Source organism: Salvia splendens, chromosome 15, assembly GCF_004379255.2.
Source record: "Salvia splendens isolate huo1 chromosome 15, SspV2, whole genome shotgun sequence".
Taxonomy (NCBI): domain Eukaryota; kingdom Viridiplantae; phylum Streptophyta; class Magnoliopsida; order Lamiales; family Lamiaceae; genus Salvia; species Salvia splendens.
The window spans coordinates 21583891-21602397 of record NC_056046.1 but is presented as its reverse complement, the minus strand read 5'-3'; the positions used below and the strand labels follow the sequence as shown (position 1 = coordinate 21602397).

General features: G+C 35.5%; 1 protein-coding gene and 2 pseudogenes across 1 annotated transcript; 1 reads left to right on the top strand and 2 right to left on the bottom strand.

Moving 5' to 3' along the window:
- Positions 1-2644: 2644 nt before the first annotated feature.
- Positions 2645-3150, bottom strand: LOC121767753 (annotated as a pseudogene).
- Positions 3151-7924: 4774 nt separating this feature from the next.
- On the bottom strand, positions 7925-8302 carry LOC121766861 (phytochrome 2-like). The gene has a single exon (XM_042163095.1). It carries the CDS (start codon positions 8300-8302, stop codon positions 7925-7927), a length of 378 nt encoding a protein of 125 aa, XP_042019029.1.
- A 3322-nt stretch (positions 8303-11624) lies between these two features.
- Positions 11625-15212, top strand: LOC121766859 (annotated as a pseudogene).
- The last annotated feature ends 3295 nt before the right edge of the window (positions 15213-18507 follow it).

Genomic DNA, 18507 nt, shown 5'->3' with positions numbered 1-18507 from the left:
AAATATCTTATCAATGTTGGATTTTTTTTATTATATGTGTGTGATAGTCTTGCCCAAACATAATGTCATTGGTTTTTTTGGGCAACCTGGTTGATTTCCGAGGTAGCAAAGCTAAACTCCTCTTTTGGTGGTTGCAGTTTGTGTTATGATAATTTATTTTGGCTTTTGTTAATTCTACTAATCATATGTGTTGATTTTGGTGTGCGTTTTGTTCGGGAACTGATAGGATGAATTGTGTCACGTATTTTAGTTCACTTTTGCGCTGTAATAATGATATTAGCATGTTTAGATGCAATGTTTTTGTGCTAAAAGGGAAAGATATGTGAAAACACCAAGTAGAGGGAACAATCCGGAGTAGAGAAGAGGAATTAAGGCCATGTTTGGTTGGTGGGAAAGTAAAGTTGACAATGAATATGATTCCTACGAAAATGAATCTCTAGAATATGATTCCTAATAACTTTACTTTTCTGTGTTTGGAGAATACCAAGATTTTAAGTTTTGTATTTCATTTAAACACCAAACTAAAGATAGACTTATTATTATTTTATTTATAAAAAGAATAATAAATTTTTTTAATAAATTATTAATTACAAATGATGACAATTATATTATTATATATTTATTATTATGATGGATAGTTTAAATATGAATCATCCATCACAATATATAATAATACAAGTATAATTATAGTTACATGGAGTATTATAATCATAAATGATTATAATAATAATCATTTATTATAATAATACAAGTATAATTATAGTTACATGGAGTATTATAATTATAAATGATTATAATCATAAATGGTTATAATAATAATAAATGATTATAATTATAGTTACATGGAGTATTATAATCATAAATGATTATTATTATTATTACTATTATAATATTTAAGGATATTATAATTAAATAAATTTTATAATTTAGAATTTCACTACGATTTTATTAATTATTAATTTATAAAATAATAATTACTATTTATTACAATATAATTTATATTATATAATTATATTTTAATTATTTAATAAGTGATTAATTATTATTATGATAATAAAAATTATATATAAAAATTATATATAAATATCATTTTAATTATAGTTATTTATTATTCTAAAATTAAGTATGATTTGTAATTTAAAATTATTTTTAAAACATTGTAATTAAATAATAATAACAATAATAATAATAATTAAATATGTAAGAATCATAAAACTGAGAAAAAGAATACCTAAAAAAAGTTAGGATTCACAATCCTGGAAAGTTGTACTAACTTTCCTTGTTCTTGGGATTCTGATTACTTTCCCAGTTTGATTAAAAATCGAAACAAACACGGGAATTTAAAATTCAAGGAATCAGATTACTTTCCCAGGCAGAATCCTGGCAACTAAACATGGCATAAGAGTTTTGCACACTGACGAAGGATGATCAAGTAGTTCCAGATACTCAGGCCAAGAAAATTGGCCAACCTGTGACATGAGCTCAACCTAGCAAACGGTTCCGGCTGCAAACTAAAAGGGTGGACTTCTCGAAGACTGTGCTTTCTATGTCATATGCAATTCACGTGATGCGGATTCCTTCCCTAGGAAGATTGCTATAAAAGGGCGACTTGTGCTCTTAGAAGAATACTTTTCAAACTTAGTTTTAGCTAGTTTTAGTTTTAGATCTTTCGTTTTATGCTTTGGAACCTTTACTGCGCTTTCTTAGTTAAATCTACAAGTTTTCTTACTCGCTTTCTAGTTAAATCTACAAGATTTCTTACTTGTTTTCTAGTTAAATCTACAAGCTTTCTCTTACTCTTTTTAACATATGGTCGGTGTACACTGTGAATGCATGTTTCTCCATAGCCTTTTATGGAAAAAGGTGGAGTAATGGTTGAATCAACATAATGCAACTTGGAGCTGGCCTTTTTTTAACTTGGATCTGTCATTTCTTTAGGTAACCAATACATGATCAGATCTCATTATGAATTCAATGAGATTCGAACGAGGCCTTGTGAAAGGTTTGTAGAAACTCTTCTCACTCTCAGAAACGGACATCGTCTGAAATAGTAGGGACCCCACATCTTCTGATTATTGTGACAAACCAATCTACGTCAAGCAGCCCATAATGTTCCATTATTAGTCTCTTCAAATTCGACTGTATTTTTTTTAAAAATCTTCGTTTTCAAGTGTTTTTTTAAAACTTTGCCAGCAAGCTTTAGCATGATGTGCCATGTGCACCATCTATGCTTCGTACCAACCAACACATTCTGAAGTACCGATCTCATTCTCCAATCTTGATCCGTCAAAATCATCTTAGGTGTCTGCCCAATAGCTCAACAAAATACTTGAACAACCATGAATATGATTCAGTACCCTTGTCGGATAACAACGCAACTACAAATGTGACTGGTTTCCCATAGTTGTCCTTATCATGCAGTACCTGTATCAAAATAATTTTAAGGTATTCGTATATAAAAATTGCAAACATTACATTGTTTTTTTTTGGAGAAAATGTATGCTATTTCTAGTGAAAACAAAGTCCAATAGCCTTCCAAGACAATGTTGAGTGAAAGAAATAAGTTGTAGATCAAAACCAAAACCAAAACTAGCACACAACGGCAATGGCTTATAACCATTTGTGTTCCTTATGCATAACATATAAAAGCAAAAACCTTTCAACGCTTGCCGCCACCACCTCCAATCTTAGGGCCCTTGGGTGCTACTCTCTTGGGTACATTAGACTTGCCGGAACCCTTTTGCTTGGACTGAACTTCGGCCTTCTTTGCCTTCTTTTCATCTTTGGTTTTCTTAATCCTCTCCTTAATTTCACGTAGAGCAGCCTCACGTGCAGCATCACGGACCTCTGGCTTCTCGGCCCGTTTCTTCTGAATGACCTCTAAGGTCGCACCAACAATGGACCTTGAGTAGGGCTTCTTGTTGGTACGGCGCCTCTTCTTACAGTTTCAGCATCAGCATTCTTCTTGTGTTGTTTTCTGTACATGGCAGTCCAAGTAAGCTTTGCAGACCTCAGGCGATTGTGGAAGTACCTCTTGCATTTTGAGTTAACAAAGAGGAAAACCTGAGAATCTGATCTTATAAACCTAATGCCCCTTCCAGGATAAATCTTGGCACCACTAAAACGGCAAAGCTCCGTCTTGAGAACCATGTTATAAAGCAATATATGCTAAACTGCACTTTAGGAGTCATAATCTGTACGAAATAAAAGAGACAATGAAGAGAGAGATTGCACACAATTAAAGCACACGAAATGCAAATATCCTTTATGTAAAATGCAATAACCAATGCAAACAATGCAATCTGGGTGTTGTTATATTGTATGAGAATTATTATGTAGTTTGGAAGTTATAGAAATGCAAACATTACATTGTTATAAACCAAAATCTACAACGGTATTATGCAATCTGGGAACTATAATATGTAAGAAATAAAAAAGAGACAATGCAGACATAAATGAACACAATTAAAGAAGAAGAAATGCAACAGACGTTTATGTGAAATAAATAATTAATGAATAACCATGCAGTCGGGTAGTTATAATATTTATGAATTAAAATAACAAAACAATACCTATTAGTATTGTATATGTAGTCTAATGAGACAACATCACCATACATATGATTTTCGAAGCAAAATTTTCAAGGAAATATAAACAAATCAACAAAAGCCTAAATCTTACAACTACATATGACCTTATCAACTGGCAATTGAGAATATAAAAGCAGAAAAGAAACGACATGTTGGGGAGAAATGCAAAGGATTACGAGTCAATCAAACAACTCAAGACACATACTTATCTAAAGAAAAGACTTTAAAAAAGTGGAAGAGGGTGGAGGCGGTGAAGGGGAGGAGGAGGAGAGTGGAGGAGACATAAATTAAATCCCTTTCAGAATTATCACAATTGTGGTATTAGATTAGGGATCAAATTTTGAGTGGGTGTTTGGTCAATTAATAAATGTTGTGAGGTTATGGCTTCCAACTTGTGGAAAAAAGGCCCATATGGTATTAACTCATTTATTACCTTAAATAGGTCAAATGAGAACTTATAGATGCATGCCATAAGTGTAGGAGCCGTCCATATTGAGAGAAGAGAGAGAAAAGAAACGTGTAGAAGGAAAGAAGTAATAAAAGAGTGTTCTCGAAGTTTCCGCACTGCGCAGTCTCGATTTTTGTCAAGATCGGGGTCCAAATGTTGTCTGTTCGACTTGAAATTTTAACTGGAGGTAAGAGACTTGTGAAGCTTCATTTTGACTGAAGGAAATTGAATTTAAATAGTTAGATCTCCAGTTATGAATTTTTGAACGTGACTACAGGTTCTTGAGATGTTTATTTCGTCTGTTCTGAAGTTGTGTTGGTTATCCAATGCCTTCGTTGTTGTTGAATACAAACCTATTCCACATCAGGTGTGTGAGGGGAGTTGGAAGGTGTATATAATTCATGTCCAATCCCAATTAGTTTTATGCCTTTTGGGAGTGACTCAAAAACAAATTCGTGCATGTGGGATGAGTTTGTACTCAACAGTTGTGTTTTTAAGGATTATATATCATTGTAAACTTATTGATTGTATTCTTACCTTGGCAATAGTTTGATTTGGTAGACTGGTGGGTCTCGTGGTTTTTATCTCTTTCCACGTAAAATCTTGGTTTGTATATTTTCTATTATCGCTTGTCATATCATATCATTGATTCGTGTACATTAGAGGCTACTCCCTCCGTCCCCAAAGAATATGCACTTAGGTTCGGCACATGTTTTAATGCAAAATTGATAAACTAAGAGAGAGGTAGAGCGAAAAAGTAATTAAAGTATTGTTAGTGGAGAATGAGTCTCACATCATTAGAGAGAAAAAGTTTCCAAAATTAGAAAGAACATATTCTTGTAGGACGGACTAAATAGGAAAGAGTGTATATATTATTGCGGGACGGAAGGAGTATTATACTTTGCTTCTAACATATTCTTGCAAATTAGGGAGGTTTATTTATCTGTTGTGCCTAACAATTAGGCCACTCTTCCCATCACGAGGGAAATAATAAGAACAAAGAGAAAAAAGGTTAGAAATCTCTTATTCTGAAAAATTTGCATATCTTGATATCCCAAATTCTGAAAAGGTCAGTGAATTTAATCATTTTTTTAAAATCTCTCATTTGTCCCTGTGAAGATTGTAGAGATCAGACCACCATGGTTCACTAACTACCGAGACCTCTTTTGTATTATACTGTGTACCGTGGCTAGTCTTAGAGGTAACAAGCCAAATACAAAAGATTACAAGATTACAAGTATATTAAGTACAAGAACTAGACAATCAGAAAACCCTAGCTATGTTCATATCATCTTCAGAGGCTGAACTCCGAGCTTCCTCTGATTGTGTTGCCTGCACACTAAGTGGCAATATTAGTAACCGTAACAACCGATCCCGTAGGATCTAAACAAAAAATGGACGAGAAAAGACAAGATCAAAAGAATCAGAATATGGCTCAGGTGGCAACAGCGACTACACCGGGCCAAGGATCTCCCCACAGCTTCAACCAACAGTCACAACAGAAGCACCGTCGAACTAGGTTGCCAAAAACCTCAGTATCACCTACTACCGCCAGCTCCGGCCTACTCAACACGCGGATCTTCACCAAACAGGTCTCACCGTCACAACACAAGATCTCTCTTAGATCACTTCGAACACAACCAGATCTGACAACAATACCAGATTTAACCCTAAACCTCAAAGGAAACCGAAGCAGTAACGTAGAACTGAGAGGACAACCGATTAATCTCACTAAAACAGAGATTCATCGGAGAGGGAAGAAGATCTGAGAGAGTAACCAGCGATAACCGCCTCAGAGAAAAAGAGAGAGAGAGTGTAGAGAGAAGGGAGAGCTCATCGCACTAGAGAGAGAGAGAGGTGAATGGAATGAATGAGGTGAGTGAAACGATGCATACACTTAGCTCACAAAGGAAGCACAACCCTAGATCCAATGGCTGGTGCTCACAATCCGCGTGGAGGTGCCACGTGGCGGCCATTGGGGAGACCAAGTAAGTAACGGGCCGGGCAAGCAATGGGCTGCCCTCACCAACGTTTGGGCCATAACAATTAATTAAATCAGGACCAACCCAATTCAATTAATACATAAGCCCAAACCAATTTGGTCCACAATATATTCAACAAAGATGCTGGTTAATGTGTTTAATTAAATAGAAAAATATAGGTGTAAGTATTAAATGAAGAGAGAAAAGAGTCGTTGTTTAATATGTTTAATTGAAGAAAGAAAATGTGGGTGTAAGTATTAAATGGAGAGAGAAAGAAAGTAGAGCATTTTAGTTAAAATGAGAAAAAAATGGTTGGATGTATTAATTGAAGAGAAGTTGTTATTTTATTATCTTCAAAATTAAAAATGTACTCCCTCCATCCCATAAATAATGTCTAACTCTCATACTTTAGTTTGTCCTATTAAAGATGCCAACGGGTATACTATAATAGTATAAGTTCTATGAAAGCCTAGCAAAGTCCAAACCCGATCCAACATCCGAAGCCAAACAGTTGCGGACCCAGTACTTTTAATTTGGGAGTGCAATATTTAACTATAATGACTTGAAACTTTAAAATTTGATCAATTTTTTTCTTCTATTTTATTAATTATAGATGTTTTACATAGATTTGTTTTTATCATAATTCATAAATTATTTGAGAGAAATAAATCTAACATAGATTATTGTACAAAAGTACAATGATTTTTTACAAAAAAAAATATACTCCAATTACCCAAAAGATAAGATATCTTGAAATCATTGACAGAAATATAAGTAGTACTACTAACTGAAATAAATTATTATCTGAGAACATTCACATAAACACATTAAATTAACCATGTTGCAATTTAGCTTAATCTCAGCTGAATTAAGCAAGCCCGTCCCCCTTCGACACACCACAGTCAACAGAAATTCATAATAACCAAACAATTAACACAATAGATGGGAAATAAGAATGATAAATGGATTGAATTGCGAAAACGAGAGTAATCTGCAATGTAACAGTAACAACAACAAAGATAACCTAATATAATGCTACGGATCTCAGATCCTAGCTCAAGTGCTCATGCACACACACACAATTTTCACAACCCCGAGTTGTTGTTCTCTTCTCGTACCTATAGCCAACCCTCCTTTCTGTCTCTCCCATTTTCTCTCTTAGTAGTTAGATAATAGTTGATCCACATGTCCACTAATATTTGCTAATGTGGCATTTCTTTCCTTCCTCAAATTATGATCGTAACAATCCATCCCCCATAAGATTCCCTGCCCGCAAGGAACCACGGAGCCTAGCCTCTCATGTTTAATCTTTACCGTTGGCTTAGAAAACCAAATCGCCACCAACCAGCCTGTGTTACTAAGCTTACGGGCCTTCATCCTACTAGCTAGTGGCACCGTAACCCACTCCTTAAGCACAGATGTTGCAGGCTTCTCATCCATACCCATCATCTGTAATAACAAAACCTCTTCCTTCCACTCCTCTCCCAGCTCCTTTCTCTACCAAACCACCTTGATCACAACTTCGCCCCCCTCTGTTTCCATATGTCTTTCCTGAATCTCTCTCACCAGGTATAATATCTTTCAACTCTCCCCTCTCCTCTTCAAAGATTTTTTCATCTTTCTTCCACCTCTCCGGCCTCATCTTCATCAATATCAACAAAGCTAATGCCATCATTTTCCTTTTCCAGTAAGCCTATTGTAATAATATCATCCAACACCTCTTAACTCCGATAAAGTATGGATTCAACTGTTGGGAAATTTACAATCATATTGGAATCATCTGCTACATCATCTTGCAAAGATCCACTTAATATAAACAGCAATGAAAGGATTGCATCCATTTCTACATCTCTCCATGGTAGACTCCTTCTCTTCACCACTTCGAGGAAGGCCCGAAACGATGATCATGGATACATTTCTACATCTTTCCACGGTAGACTCCTTCTCTTCACAACCTCGAGGAAGGCCTGAAATGATGATCCTGGATACATAGTTCTACCATCATATTTCTCTACAAGCTCATGTTTTGCACCACCCCATTTGATCTCTTTTGCTATATATGATAGGAACCCAAACAGAAGGTTGGTTGAAGTAAGTTTGACGACAGCAGTTTCACATGCAGCATCACCTAGAACCGTGGCATGTGAATAGCCTGCTTCCATGAGGCTGCCTTTGCTTAAAACATTACTGTCGTTGCTTAAATCGTTATTTCCACCATAGGATTCTAGAAGCCATCGAGTTATATCCCTCATTTGTGCAGCCAACTCAACCTCTTTGGTCATATGAATACCAAAAATCTGAATCTAGACCTCACCCACATGCTTTAACAAATATGGGACAAATCTGGAGCTGAAATGGTGGCAAACAACCAATCCCCACAATTTCCTTCTCTTTTGTTGATAACTATTAGTATCAATAGGGACTATCACCACTAACTTTTTAGAGAATTCACTCTCTCCTACTACAACAATGGGGATATTGTTACTACAAACTATTGAATCAGCACGAGAGCAATCACTGGCCCGAGACAGTCTTGCTTTTGTCTTCACCTTTCCTAACCTTGTATCTTGTCGATCATATTCATTAACATCATAAGGGTGATAATTTCATTACTTGTGCATTTTCTAAAGTTGCATTCTGTATCCCCAAACAACCCTTCTAACTCATTATACATGGCTTTGTACAAATAGCTCATGAGTAATTTTGGGGGATCAGATATGTTAAATCCATCATAAATTCCCACAAACAAACAATCTAACTCCTCCCATACAAACACATGAATTTGGTTCTTCCCAGCCTTACTTGACACATACTGCACATGACCCTCACCTCCAATTGCCTCATTAAGTTGAGCCATGAGCTTGATCTTCACCGTAGGGTTAGGAAATCGAACAGAAAACCATGTTAATGATTGGTAAGTATTGTTGCTGAATGCTGAAGTTAACAAAATCTGCTCTGCCCCACTTGCACCCGAGCTAGCACCGCAAGTCTCCTCATTGTCGGTTGATCCTTTACCTTTCGTACTAACGACAAATTGCAGTGAAAAACATCCAGAAGTTGCCATACTCCTCCCCAGAAATTGCAATGTCCTCTTGCACCGATATGATCAAATCTTCCAACTCATTGAAAGCAATCAAACCTCCTTCAGACACAATGATTCTTAACAAAGCAATATTAGAGAACAAGTTTACCATAACTGTCGTCATAAACTTCATCTTCACCTTGGCTTAGGAATTTGTAGTAATAGCCTCTACAAATCCCTTGTCACACTAAGGTGACAGCAAGATCCCTCAATGGGGTATTTTGTCAAGCATTTGCTAGACGCTCAGTTCCTTGGAGTTTCTTTACTTACGAACAAGTCTTGTAATCTGAAAATGCAACAACTTACTGCCTAATTCAGTTCCTGCACCTTGTCTTGATTGAGCCTCTCCCCATCCTTTACATCAACATCACAATGTAAGAAAAAATTCAAAGGATTGCCAAAACCGACGCCATCACCACCCACATCCGAAGCACTTGAAACCCCTTCAAAACTCCATGGACTTATCAAACTCATAGTTAAGTCCCTGAACCTTTCATATCAATTTCCCATTTCTGCGAAGATTATTTCCCTTCTCACGATCACACCAGAAAACACACCAGTTAGTGTAAGCTCTTGGAGCTTAGAGAGAGCATAAGCATCGACGAATGATTTTGGTTTAAACATACAAACCGGTACCCATATTTCATCTACTAACCCCGACAAAAATAGACTCAATGTTGTGTCCTCTTGTATACCAGCCTTGGAGTTTAACGTAGTAAATGCCTCAATATAACTTCGAAAATGTGATACTTGTTTCAGACCCCGCAACTGAACGATCAAATCATATTCACTCACAATTGATTCACCGTTGGATTCGACATCCACCACGGTAGTTGCTCCACCTCTTTCCTGGATTTGATCTTTAATAGCCATGATTGGCTGCAACATCTCCTCCAATTGAGCGTCGAACTTCTCATGCCATTGGCCCAGCTCGATCAACCTTTCCCCAATTCGCCTCTCAGCCTCCATCACCCAACGTTCCACCTCCTTATCTTGCGTCGCGGTCATGTCCGAGGATGAACAACTCTGAATACCATTTGTTGCAATTCAGCTCAATCTCAGCTTAATTAAGCAAGCTCGTCCCCCTTCAACACATCACCGTCAACAGAAATTCACAATAACCAAGCAATTAACACAATAGATGAGAAATAAGAACGATAAATGGATTGAATTGCGAAAATAAGAGTAATCTGCAATGTAACAGTAACAACAACTAAGATAAGCTAAGATAATGCCACAGATCTCAAATTCTAGCCCAAGTGCTTACGCGCGCACACACAATTTTCATGACCCCGAGCTGTTGTTCTCTTCTCATACTTATAGCCAGCTCTCCCGTTGTCTCTCTTTTAGTAGTTAGATAATAGCTGATCCACATGTCCACCAATATTTACTAATGTGACATTTCTTTCCTTCCTTAAATTATGATAGTAACAAACCACTAAGCCACTGAAACTTTTATTTTTAACGCTGCGCAATATATAATTAACTTTGATTACATTTGGGGTTAGAGGTGCCCACAGAACCGGCGGTTACGGTTCGAAATAGCCGGTTTTGGTTTTATAAATTATCGAACCAAGACCGAACCGTGAGGGTGTTTCGCATTTACGGTTTCGGTTCCAAAACCGCCGGTTTCGATTCCGAACCGACAGTTTTCCGGTGGTTTTTATGATTTTTCACGGTTCCGAACCGTCGGTTATTGGCGGTTTTTTGCGGTTGTGGTTCGGTTTCACTATTTTCCGGCGGTTTTTCGCGGTTCCGGCAAGGTTTCGGTTCAGAATTTTTTGAACCTGAACTAAACCACGGTTCTAAAATCGACAGTTTCGATTCGGATAAATTCTCACGGTTCCGGTTGAGAACCGTAACTGCCGGAAGCGTAAACCTGGGCACCTCTATTTGGGGTACAGTTTGGATCCGCCGCTGATTAGCCAAGCGTAAGTCTAAGTGCCAAATGCACTGAAATAGTCAAAATCCGTAATTCATCTGGAACGAAAATCGCGAAATTCTGTCGTATCTTTTGGTATTATGGAATTTATCCAACTTTAGAGCTGCATATGCATTGGCATAGCAAGCTGCATGGACGACTTAGAGACATGAATGCATCAGTGAATGGACTGCAGTCACACTTTGCGTATATAATTCTTATCCTTTTCTGTTGTAACGGTTAGTTAAGGGAACATTCCATACCTCGTTTTACTCCATTCTTTCACATTATACATTCCCAATTTGACTACGCTAAGGTTGAGGTGTGTATAGTTGAGATTTTGACTTGCTTAGGCTGGCTTCAGAAACTGGTAAAAACATGAGACGCAGTGGATAGCCGGCCATAAATATTGACTAATTGATATCTTGTACTGAATCAGACTACCTGGACTTTTATTTTAAATTTGCACACACCCAAACATGTTTTATGTACACATATAGTGCTATTAATCTGCATATCTTCTTCTTAGTTGCCCTGTTGTTGAATTTCATTTTGAGAACAAAACTGAAGCTATATAATTTATTAAGTTTATTATGTCCATATGGTGATAATCTATTTGAACTGCACTTTTCTGCTTCTTGTAGAGGGTAAGATCAATCACCAATCTCATTTCGTCTCATAATTCTTTCTGGTGGTTTTATTATTCAGTTCATGGTTCCTCCAAAAATATATATGCTGATCATTTTCATTGAACTGGAATTATGGAATTTTAATATAATGTTTTGTGGAGTCCTTGCACAGAAATCTGCGTTCCAATAGTTTATGGAACAATCGCCTTTTGGTTTGGTACAAAAGCATCCGAGTAAGTTGAATATCATAGTTTCATGCCTTTCTTGTCGAAGTTCATTTTGTTGGTACACCAATTAACCTAGTTGATGGTTTTATCGGATGTCTTTGTTGGTTATAGAACTCAGTCGCACAAGTGGACTGTGTATGTCCGAGGGGCTACGAATGAGGATATTGGGGCAGTGATCAAGCGTGAATTGCATCCAAGTTTCGAAAACCCTGTTAGAGTTGTCTGAGTCTCCACCTATTGAGTTATCGGAGTGTGGTTGGGGTGAATTTGAATTGTTTTCTCTCTTGTAAGTAAATAGTTTTGGCTTTTAATATGCTTCTTCATTTCTCACCAGTATATTTGATAATGTCATTCTATTTTTAGGTATCACCATCTTAAATTATATGCTGAAAATGAAAGTAGCCCTCAGTCAACTAAAAAGCTTCTTGTCTTGGAAACATACAGTGAGATAGTCTTTCCTGATCCCTGTGATAGTTTCTATGCTCGTATCCAGAAGCATCCTACTATAGTCGTTCCTCGAGTTACAATCATGTTAAACTTGCCCACTGGTAATGTCATTACAATCTAGTTTACTTCCATAAAGTTTTTTTATTATTGGCAAAATGGGGCAACACTCATATTTCTTCCTACCTTTTTCTGGTACCTTTATAGAAGATCAGAATGAAAAGAAAGGAGATACCAAAGATAACCCGTTGAGTCAATGGTTTATCAATTTCTCTGAAGCAGATGAGCTGTTAAAACTTGCAGCTGCTCATCAGCAGGAAATGCATTTGAGTTTCATTTGCATGCTAACTGGACCATAATTTCATGATGACATGCCTAAAACTAATTTTTATGCATCTTCCCATGAATTGCCATCAATCATATTTGCTGTGATCCTTCATAGCTGCCTACCAACTGGAAATTCTAGATTCTTATAACAGGTGCTTTAGCATTAAAATAATACTAGTATATCTATAGATGAATAAATTTATGTAAGTTGCTCTATATATACCATTAATTTTTTTAAAAATTTGGCTTATGATATAGGTTCCATGGCATTTTTAAGAGCAGTAAAACAAATTTATTGCTTCTTCTATGGTTGGTGTTTGTACAACACATGCATGGTGTTTACTTATACTACCAAGCACTGAACTCATCCAAAAAATGTCTTATTCTTCATTTATCATCTGTCATTGATGCTTGCTGTTTTTTCCCTGTCTTTCAATTGTCAGTGTCTTGGTATATTCTTATGGAAGATATTTGATACATGGGGACAAGACTTGAAGTAGAGTGCAGTGTTCCCCTTAGAGATGGGGATTTTAAATTTTTTTGACAAATTGATGTTGTTTGTTGCTTTTAAAATGCTTATTTGTGCTGCTCAATGTTAGAGTACTAGGGTTTTAGTTTGACTGTCATAATCAGACATTAGTGTCTACTGCATTGCAGATTTTTGGCATATACTAGACAAACCTTCTGACTTTGTCTACTCTGTGGTAGGTCCAAGCCCATTTATCAAGCTAAGAAAGCAACTAAGTATCATTGATGGGTTGCCACTACAGTCATGGAAACCAGGTTCTGGTAGTGACATAGAAGATGATGAATACCTTGGACATGTACATTATGTATTAGCTTAGGGCACGGAATTAGTGATAAAGGCTATTTCTTAGTTCTCATGCTCTCCATTGCATTTGGGGTTTAAGAATCATTGTTATCTTGTATTAGAAGATAAATTATTATTTCGTAGAAAATGTGGTAGTGTCATATTTTGTCTGTACAATATTGGAAAATATAATGCCTTGCTTATGTTCTGTAATCTCTTTCAACAGGATTACTGGTAGGGATGTCAATCGAGCCAGCCCACCGGGTTTTGGGCTAACCCTATTTGGGTTGCGGGTCAATCGGGTGCGGGCTAATCGGGTTGTTATTTTTTCGGGTTATAAAAGTTCAACCCTAACCCTAAAAGCTCGGGTTTCGGGCTAGCCCATCGGGTTAATCGGGTTGCTACCGATAAAATTAACATGCGATCAATCCAATAAATAACGGTGAAAATTAGTTATATTTATAAAATGTAAAATATTTAATTATGATAAATTTGAGATATATGCTTAAACTCAAACATAAACATGATCAAATACTAATATTTGAGATTCATGCAAAATAAAACATAAACATCAAGAAATTTTAAATCATGTTTAGAAATTTAAATAGATTTTTTAGTGAATTTGAAGACTCTAATTCATTTATCTATTATTATATTAATAAAAAATTAATATATAATTTATATATTTAATATATAAAATGAAAAGTTATTTTTTCAGTAATCTATATTATAAAATAATCAATGAAGTGTCGAATTAGAGTCAAACAAATAGAACAATATAAATTTTATCGGGTTTTCGGGCCAGCCCATCGGGTTTTCGGGTCTGGCCCTAACGGGTTTGGGCTAATTGGGCTGAAAATTTTCAGCCCTAACCCTATAAATTTAGCGGGTTATTCGGGCCAGCCTACGGGTTGCGGGCTAAATTGACATCCGTAATTACCGGAGAGTAGTTGTAAACTGGCATTTAATTCAGATTCCTTTCCTCTCAGCAGGTGTAGTAGGGGAGATGTCTCATATTGGAATGCTCTTAGTAGTTTTTACCACTTTGTCTTTATAAGAAATTTGCTAGGCAAGAATAACATACTAACATGTAGCACATGCCAAGTTCGAAAGTCATTGTCATTTCAATTATTTTTCCTGCTCGTAGCTCCTTGTAAAATTAAGATCCTTTTCTGTTCTGGTCCTTAATCTGGCACTCATGAACTCGAACTTCTAATGTATATATGTTGTATCACTAAAGATGACCTAACACTCGGCTGGACCATGGACTGTAGACTGGTTTACACCAGACGACAAACTTTGTTTTAGCTGCTTGATTTGGAATAATCCCATAGATAACTTGGTATTAAAATTTTTGGTATTGCACATGGGTAGATATACCAGAACATTTATCTTAAATCTGCTACTTCTGATGTAATGAGGACAGACATATGTGAACAAGGACGAAAGGCGTGTGTGGTGGTGCAATGGTACTTCATAGTAGGTGCTTTTGTGACTTGGTCCAACTTTAATTGATTAAGATGGTTTTTGTGTTTGCAAACTGTTTTGCTTCTAACCACCTGCCTTTACAGGTATCGCTTTCGTTCCAATTAATAATGCTGGACAATGCCCCTGGAGCACTGAACGCGCAATTATGGTAATGGTACGATATTTTGTTTTCGTAGCTTTCTCAAGTGAAAAGAACTTGTGCAGCGAATCTAGAGTGACTTTTGGTTGCGCTCTATAGTGCTTCTGTGAATGTGGTCGCGTGATGCAATGTTTCGTTTTTCAGGGTCAATATATTGCAGCAAAAAAGGCGATTCCGTCGCCTTAGCGGCCCCCACACTCCGACCCGATATCATGTGAGGGGGTTCAATCAGGGTACGCAATAGCCCGTTAAGGGGGAGACCTTAATCCACTGGCTGCTAGAAGCCCATCTCCCATGCTCATTTTCAGGGTCAATATATGCTTTAGCTGTATGTTGGTTATGCTATCCTGCACGAGTTTCGTGTAGGAATTTTAATCAGGCCACCTTGCTAGATTTTCCTATGCTAGAAGGCAGGCCAGTAATTTTACTCATTTTCTTTAACTTATTGTGTATATTCCTTATTGATGCCCCTATAAATGTTGCTTCTATTTCTGAAATGAACACATGCATTAAAAAATATGTAGAAAAGAAATTAGATTATTTATCTTTCTTCATCTATTACAAAGTGATACTCCCTTCACTTCATGAAACTCTATCTTGGAGTTATAATTAAATTGCCAAAGATGAAGAAGATGATTTAAGCCAAGAAATAGTACAAGATTAGTTAGTTTGGCCATGCATTGAATCGGATTAAATATGTCGGTAAGCAATTATTATCATCTTCAATGATTGATGTTTTATAGTAACTAGGAACTTAAATGTAATGGTACAGTTTATATTACTTGAGTCCATAAATAGGAACTTAAATTTATGTATTCAATAATCAATAATATATTAATATTAATAAAAAATGCATATAGTAGTGGGAATATGAACGTAGATGTTGACCCATTTAATAGCGAGACTTCTTATCCACGTTTTGTGATGAAAGGAATGATGAAGGCTTTCAAAAAGGACAATTTGATTTAGTTCTATTTCCTATTCATTCATTGAATCCGTTGAATAGTGCATACGTTATCCTCTTTTTGGCTAATCAACATAGAACAAGTTTGGGCAATGTATGTCTATTTGCCTCAATATTAGTCAATCTAGACATATTAAATTATTGTACAATAATTAATATAAATACACAATTACTATACATGTAACATTACATTGATGGTGTGATAAGAGATAGTAGCTCTATCAATTATCAAGAATAAAAATACTAAAAATAATCTAAAGTCTACTTCTTCGACTATGACTTGTATCTATAATTATTTTTGAAGCTATTCAAGGAAAAAGGATTGTCGTTTAATAGAGCTCCAACTAAATTGAGTTTCCCAAATATAGTCTCCTCGTTTCGTAATTATCAGTTGAGGTCATTTGACGATTTTTATTTAGGGTATTGTAAATAAAGACAAATTAGCTGATAATGATTTTAGATGAATTTTTTTTAGATGCATTTGTGCTTGTGATAGTGAGAGAGTTGAAAGAATGATAGAAAAATGATAATTTATTCTTTGTTCATTCCCCCATTATCAAATAGTAATTGAAGATGGTGATTATAATTTCAACCTTAGAAACTTACATAAAATTTACAAATTCAACAATAGTAATGTCATTTGTTATAATTATGCCTTTGATCACGAATAATGACTAATTAGTAACTACTTAAGGTGTTATTCGATTGTTATGACTTATTATCATATGATTATCAATCTAGAATTAAGTTGCAGAATTATTTTAGTTGGAGTGAGGTGGCTATAACTAGTTATCTGTCTAATATTAACTTGTGACACTTAATCTCATGAACCAACTGATCAAATCTTACAAACTGAACTGCCCTAATAATATTCCGTGACTAAAAAGGTACTACTAGTAAGGTGGGAAATCAGAAAATAAACATTGGATGGCCCAATTGTTCTGTTGAATGGAATAATATGGGGTACGTTAGGAATGGTGGATGACCTCTCAACATGATTTCTTAAAACAAAACATCCATGCAACAATTAGTTCTTTGCTCCCACACTCCACATGTTTTTGCTTCTTCCATTTTTTTTCTCATTTTCCCATGTATATATATCTCTAGCCCCTTCATTTTCTCCCCATCACCTAATTCGTTTCAAATAATATCAAGCCAAAAACAAAAGAAAAAAAGACATGGCTATATGGAAAACAAACAAGAGTACCCCTACTACCACCACCGCCGCCGCAAGTGCAGTATCCCTCAAGTGCTCGAGCTTCGGGAGGAGGAACGATGTCCCAAAAGGCCATTTTGCAGTCTACGTGGGTGAAAGTAGAACCAGATACATCGTTCCTATTACATTTCTTGAAAATTCATTGTTCCAAAGATTATTGCAAAAGGCCGAAGAAGAGTTTGGCTTTCAGCATGATATGGGATTAACCCTTCCTTGTGATGAACAAGATTTTTGCTCTTTGGTTGCCATGATTAGATGATTAGGGCTTGCTTAGAGTTTGATTGTGTTTTCACACAATTGTTGATTAATTATTCGTAACTAGTTATGGCTGTCTTAACATCCCTTTTACTTGCCATTCAAGGCTTAATTTGTGTACATGCTTAAACTATATATCTATGTATGTACGATTGGAAGATTGAGTCAAAGTTTTCATTTCTATAAGATAACTACGTCAATTTATAATTACAAATATAACATTTTGTTTTACACATGTGATGGGTTCTCGATATTACTTCGCTTTTCAAATAAACCTATTGTAAATTATTTTTGTTGAATTCGATAGAATTTTATATTTGAATATTCTTTTTTTTTTGTTTATTAACATTTTCTATTTTATTTTGCAAATGATGTGATCGTTTATGTTCAATGCTAACTAAATTGATATTCCTCAAACCTTTTGCGATCGAGCTTTTGAAAATTAAAGAATTACGCTAGTTTTAATATATACTTTTGTAATTAAGCCAACTTAGATGTTAATAAAATGTCATTTCGTTTCCTATATACTATTACTATATGATCAAAAGAAAGTATTTATGTAGTAAGATATATAATGGCCAGACTGCCATTAATTATTCATTTAAATGTTAATGTCACGTTAAAGGATTCACAGTATAATAAAATTACTCTCAAATAAAATTAAAATCCTAAACTATAGTGATCCTCACCTCGCATCACACACCCTAGCTAAATAAATGTTAGAGATACACCAATCTCTGATGTTAACATTTATTTTTTGTTTATAAGTATAAGATATGTATTTGTTTATTCACATATAGTAGTGTTTATTCACTCGCCTTACTCTTTTATATCATAATTGGAGTTTATATATTTCAAACTTAAAATTAATTGATAATATTTGAAGTAGTCTATAAAATTTGTATAGTGAATCATTGTTTTAACCAAAATATGAGATACTATTTGTTTGTTTCATTTAGCTAGAAAGAAGAGTGAAATACTTGG

Coding starts and splice junctions, on each gene's coding strand:
- LOC121766861 (XM_042163095.1), bottom strand. CDS start 8,302: ATGACCAAAGAGGTTGAGTTGGCTGCACAAATGAGGGATATAACTCGA.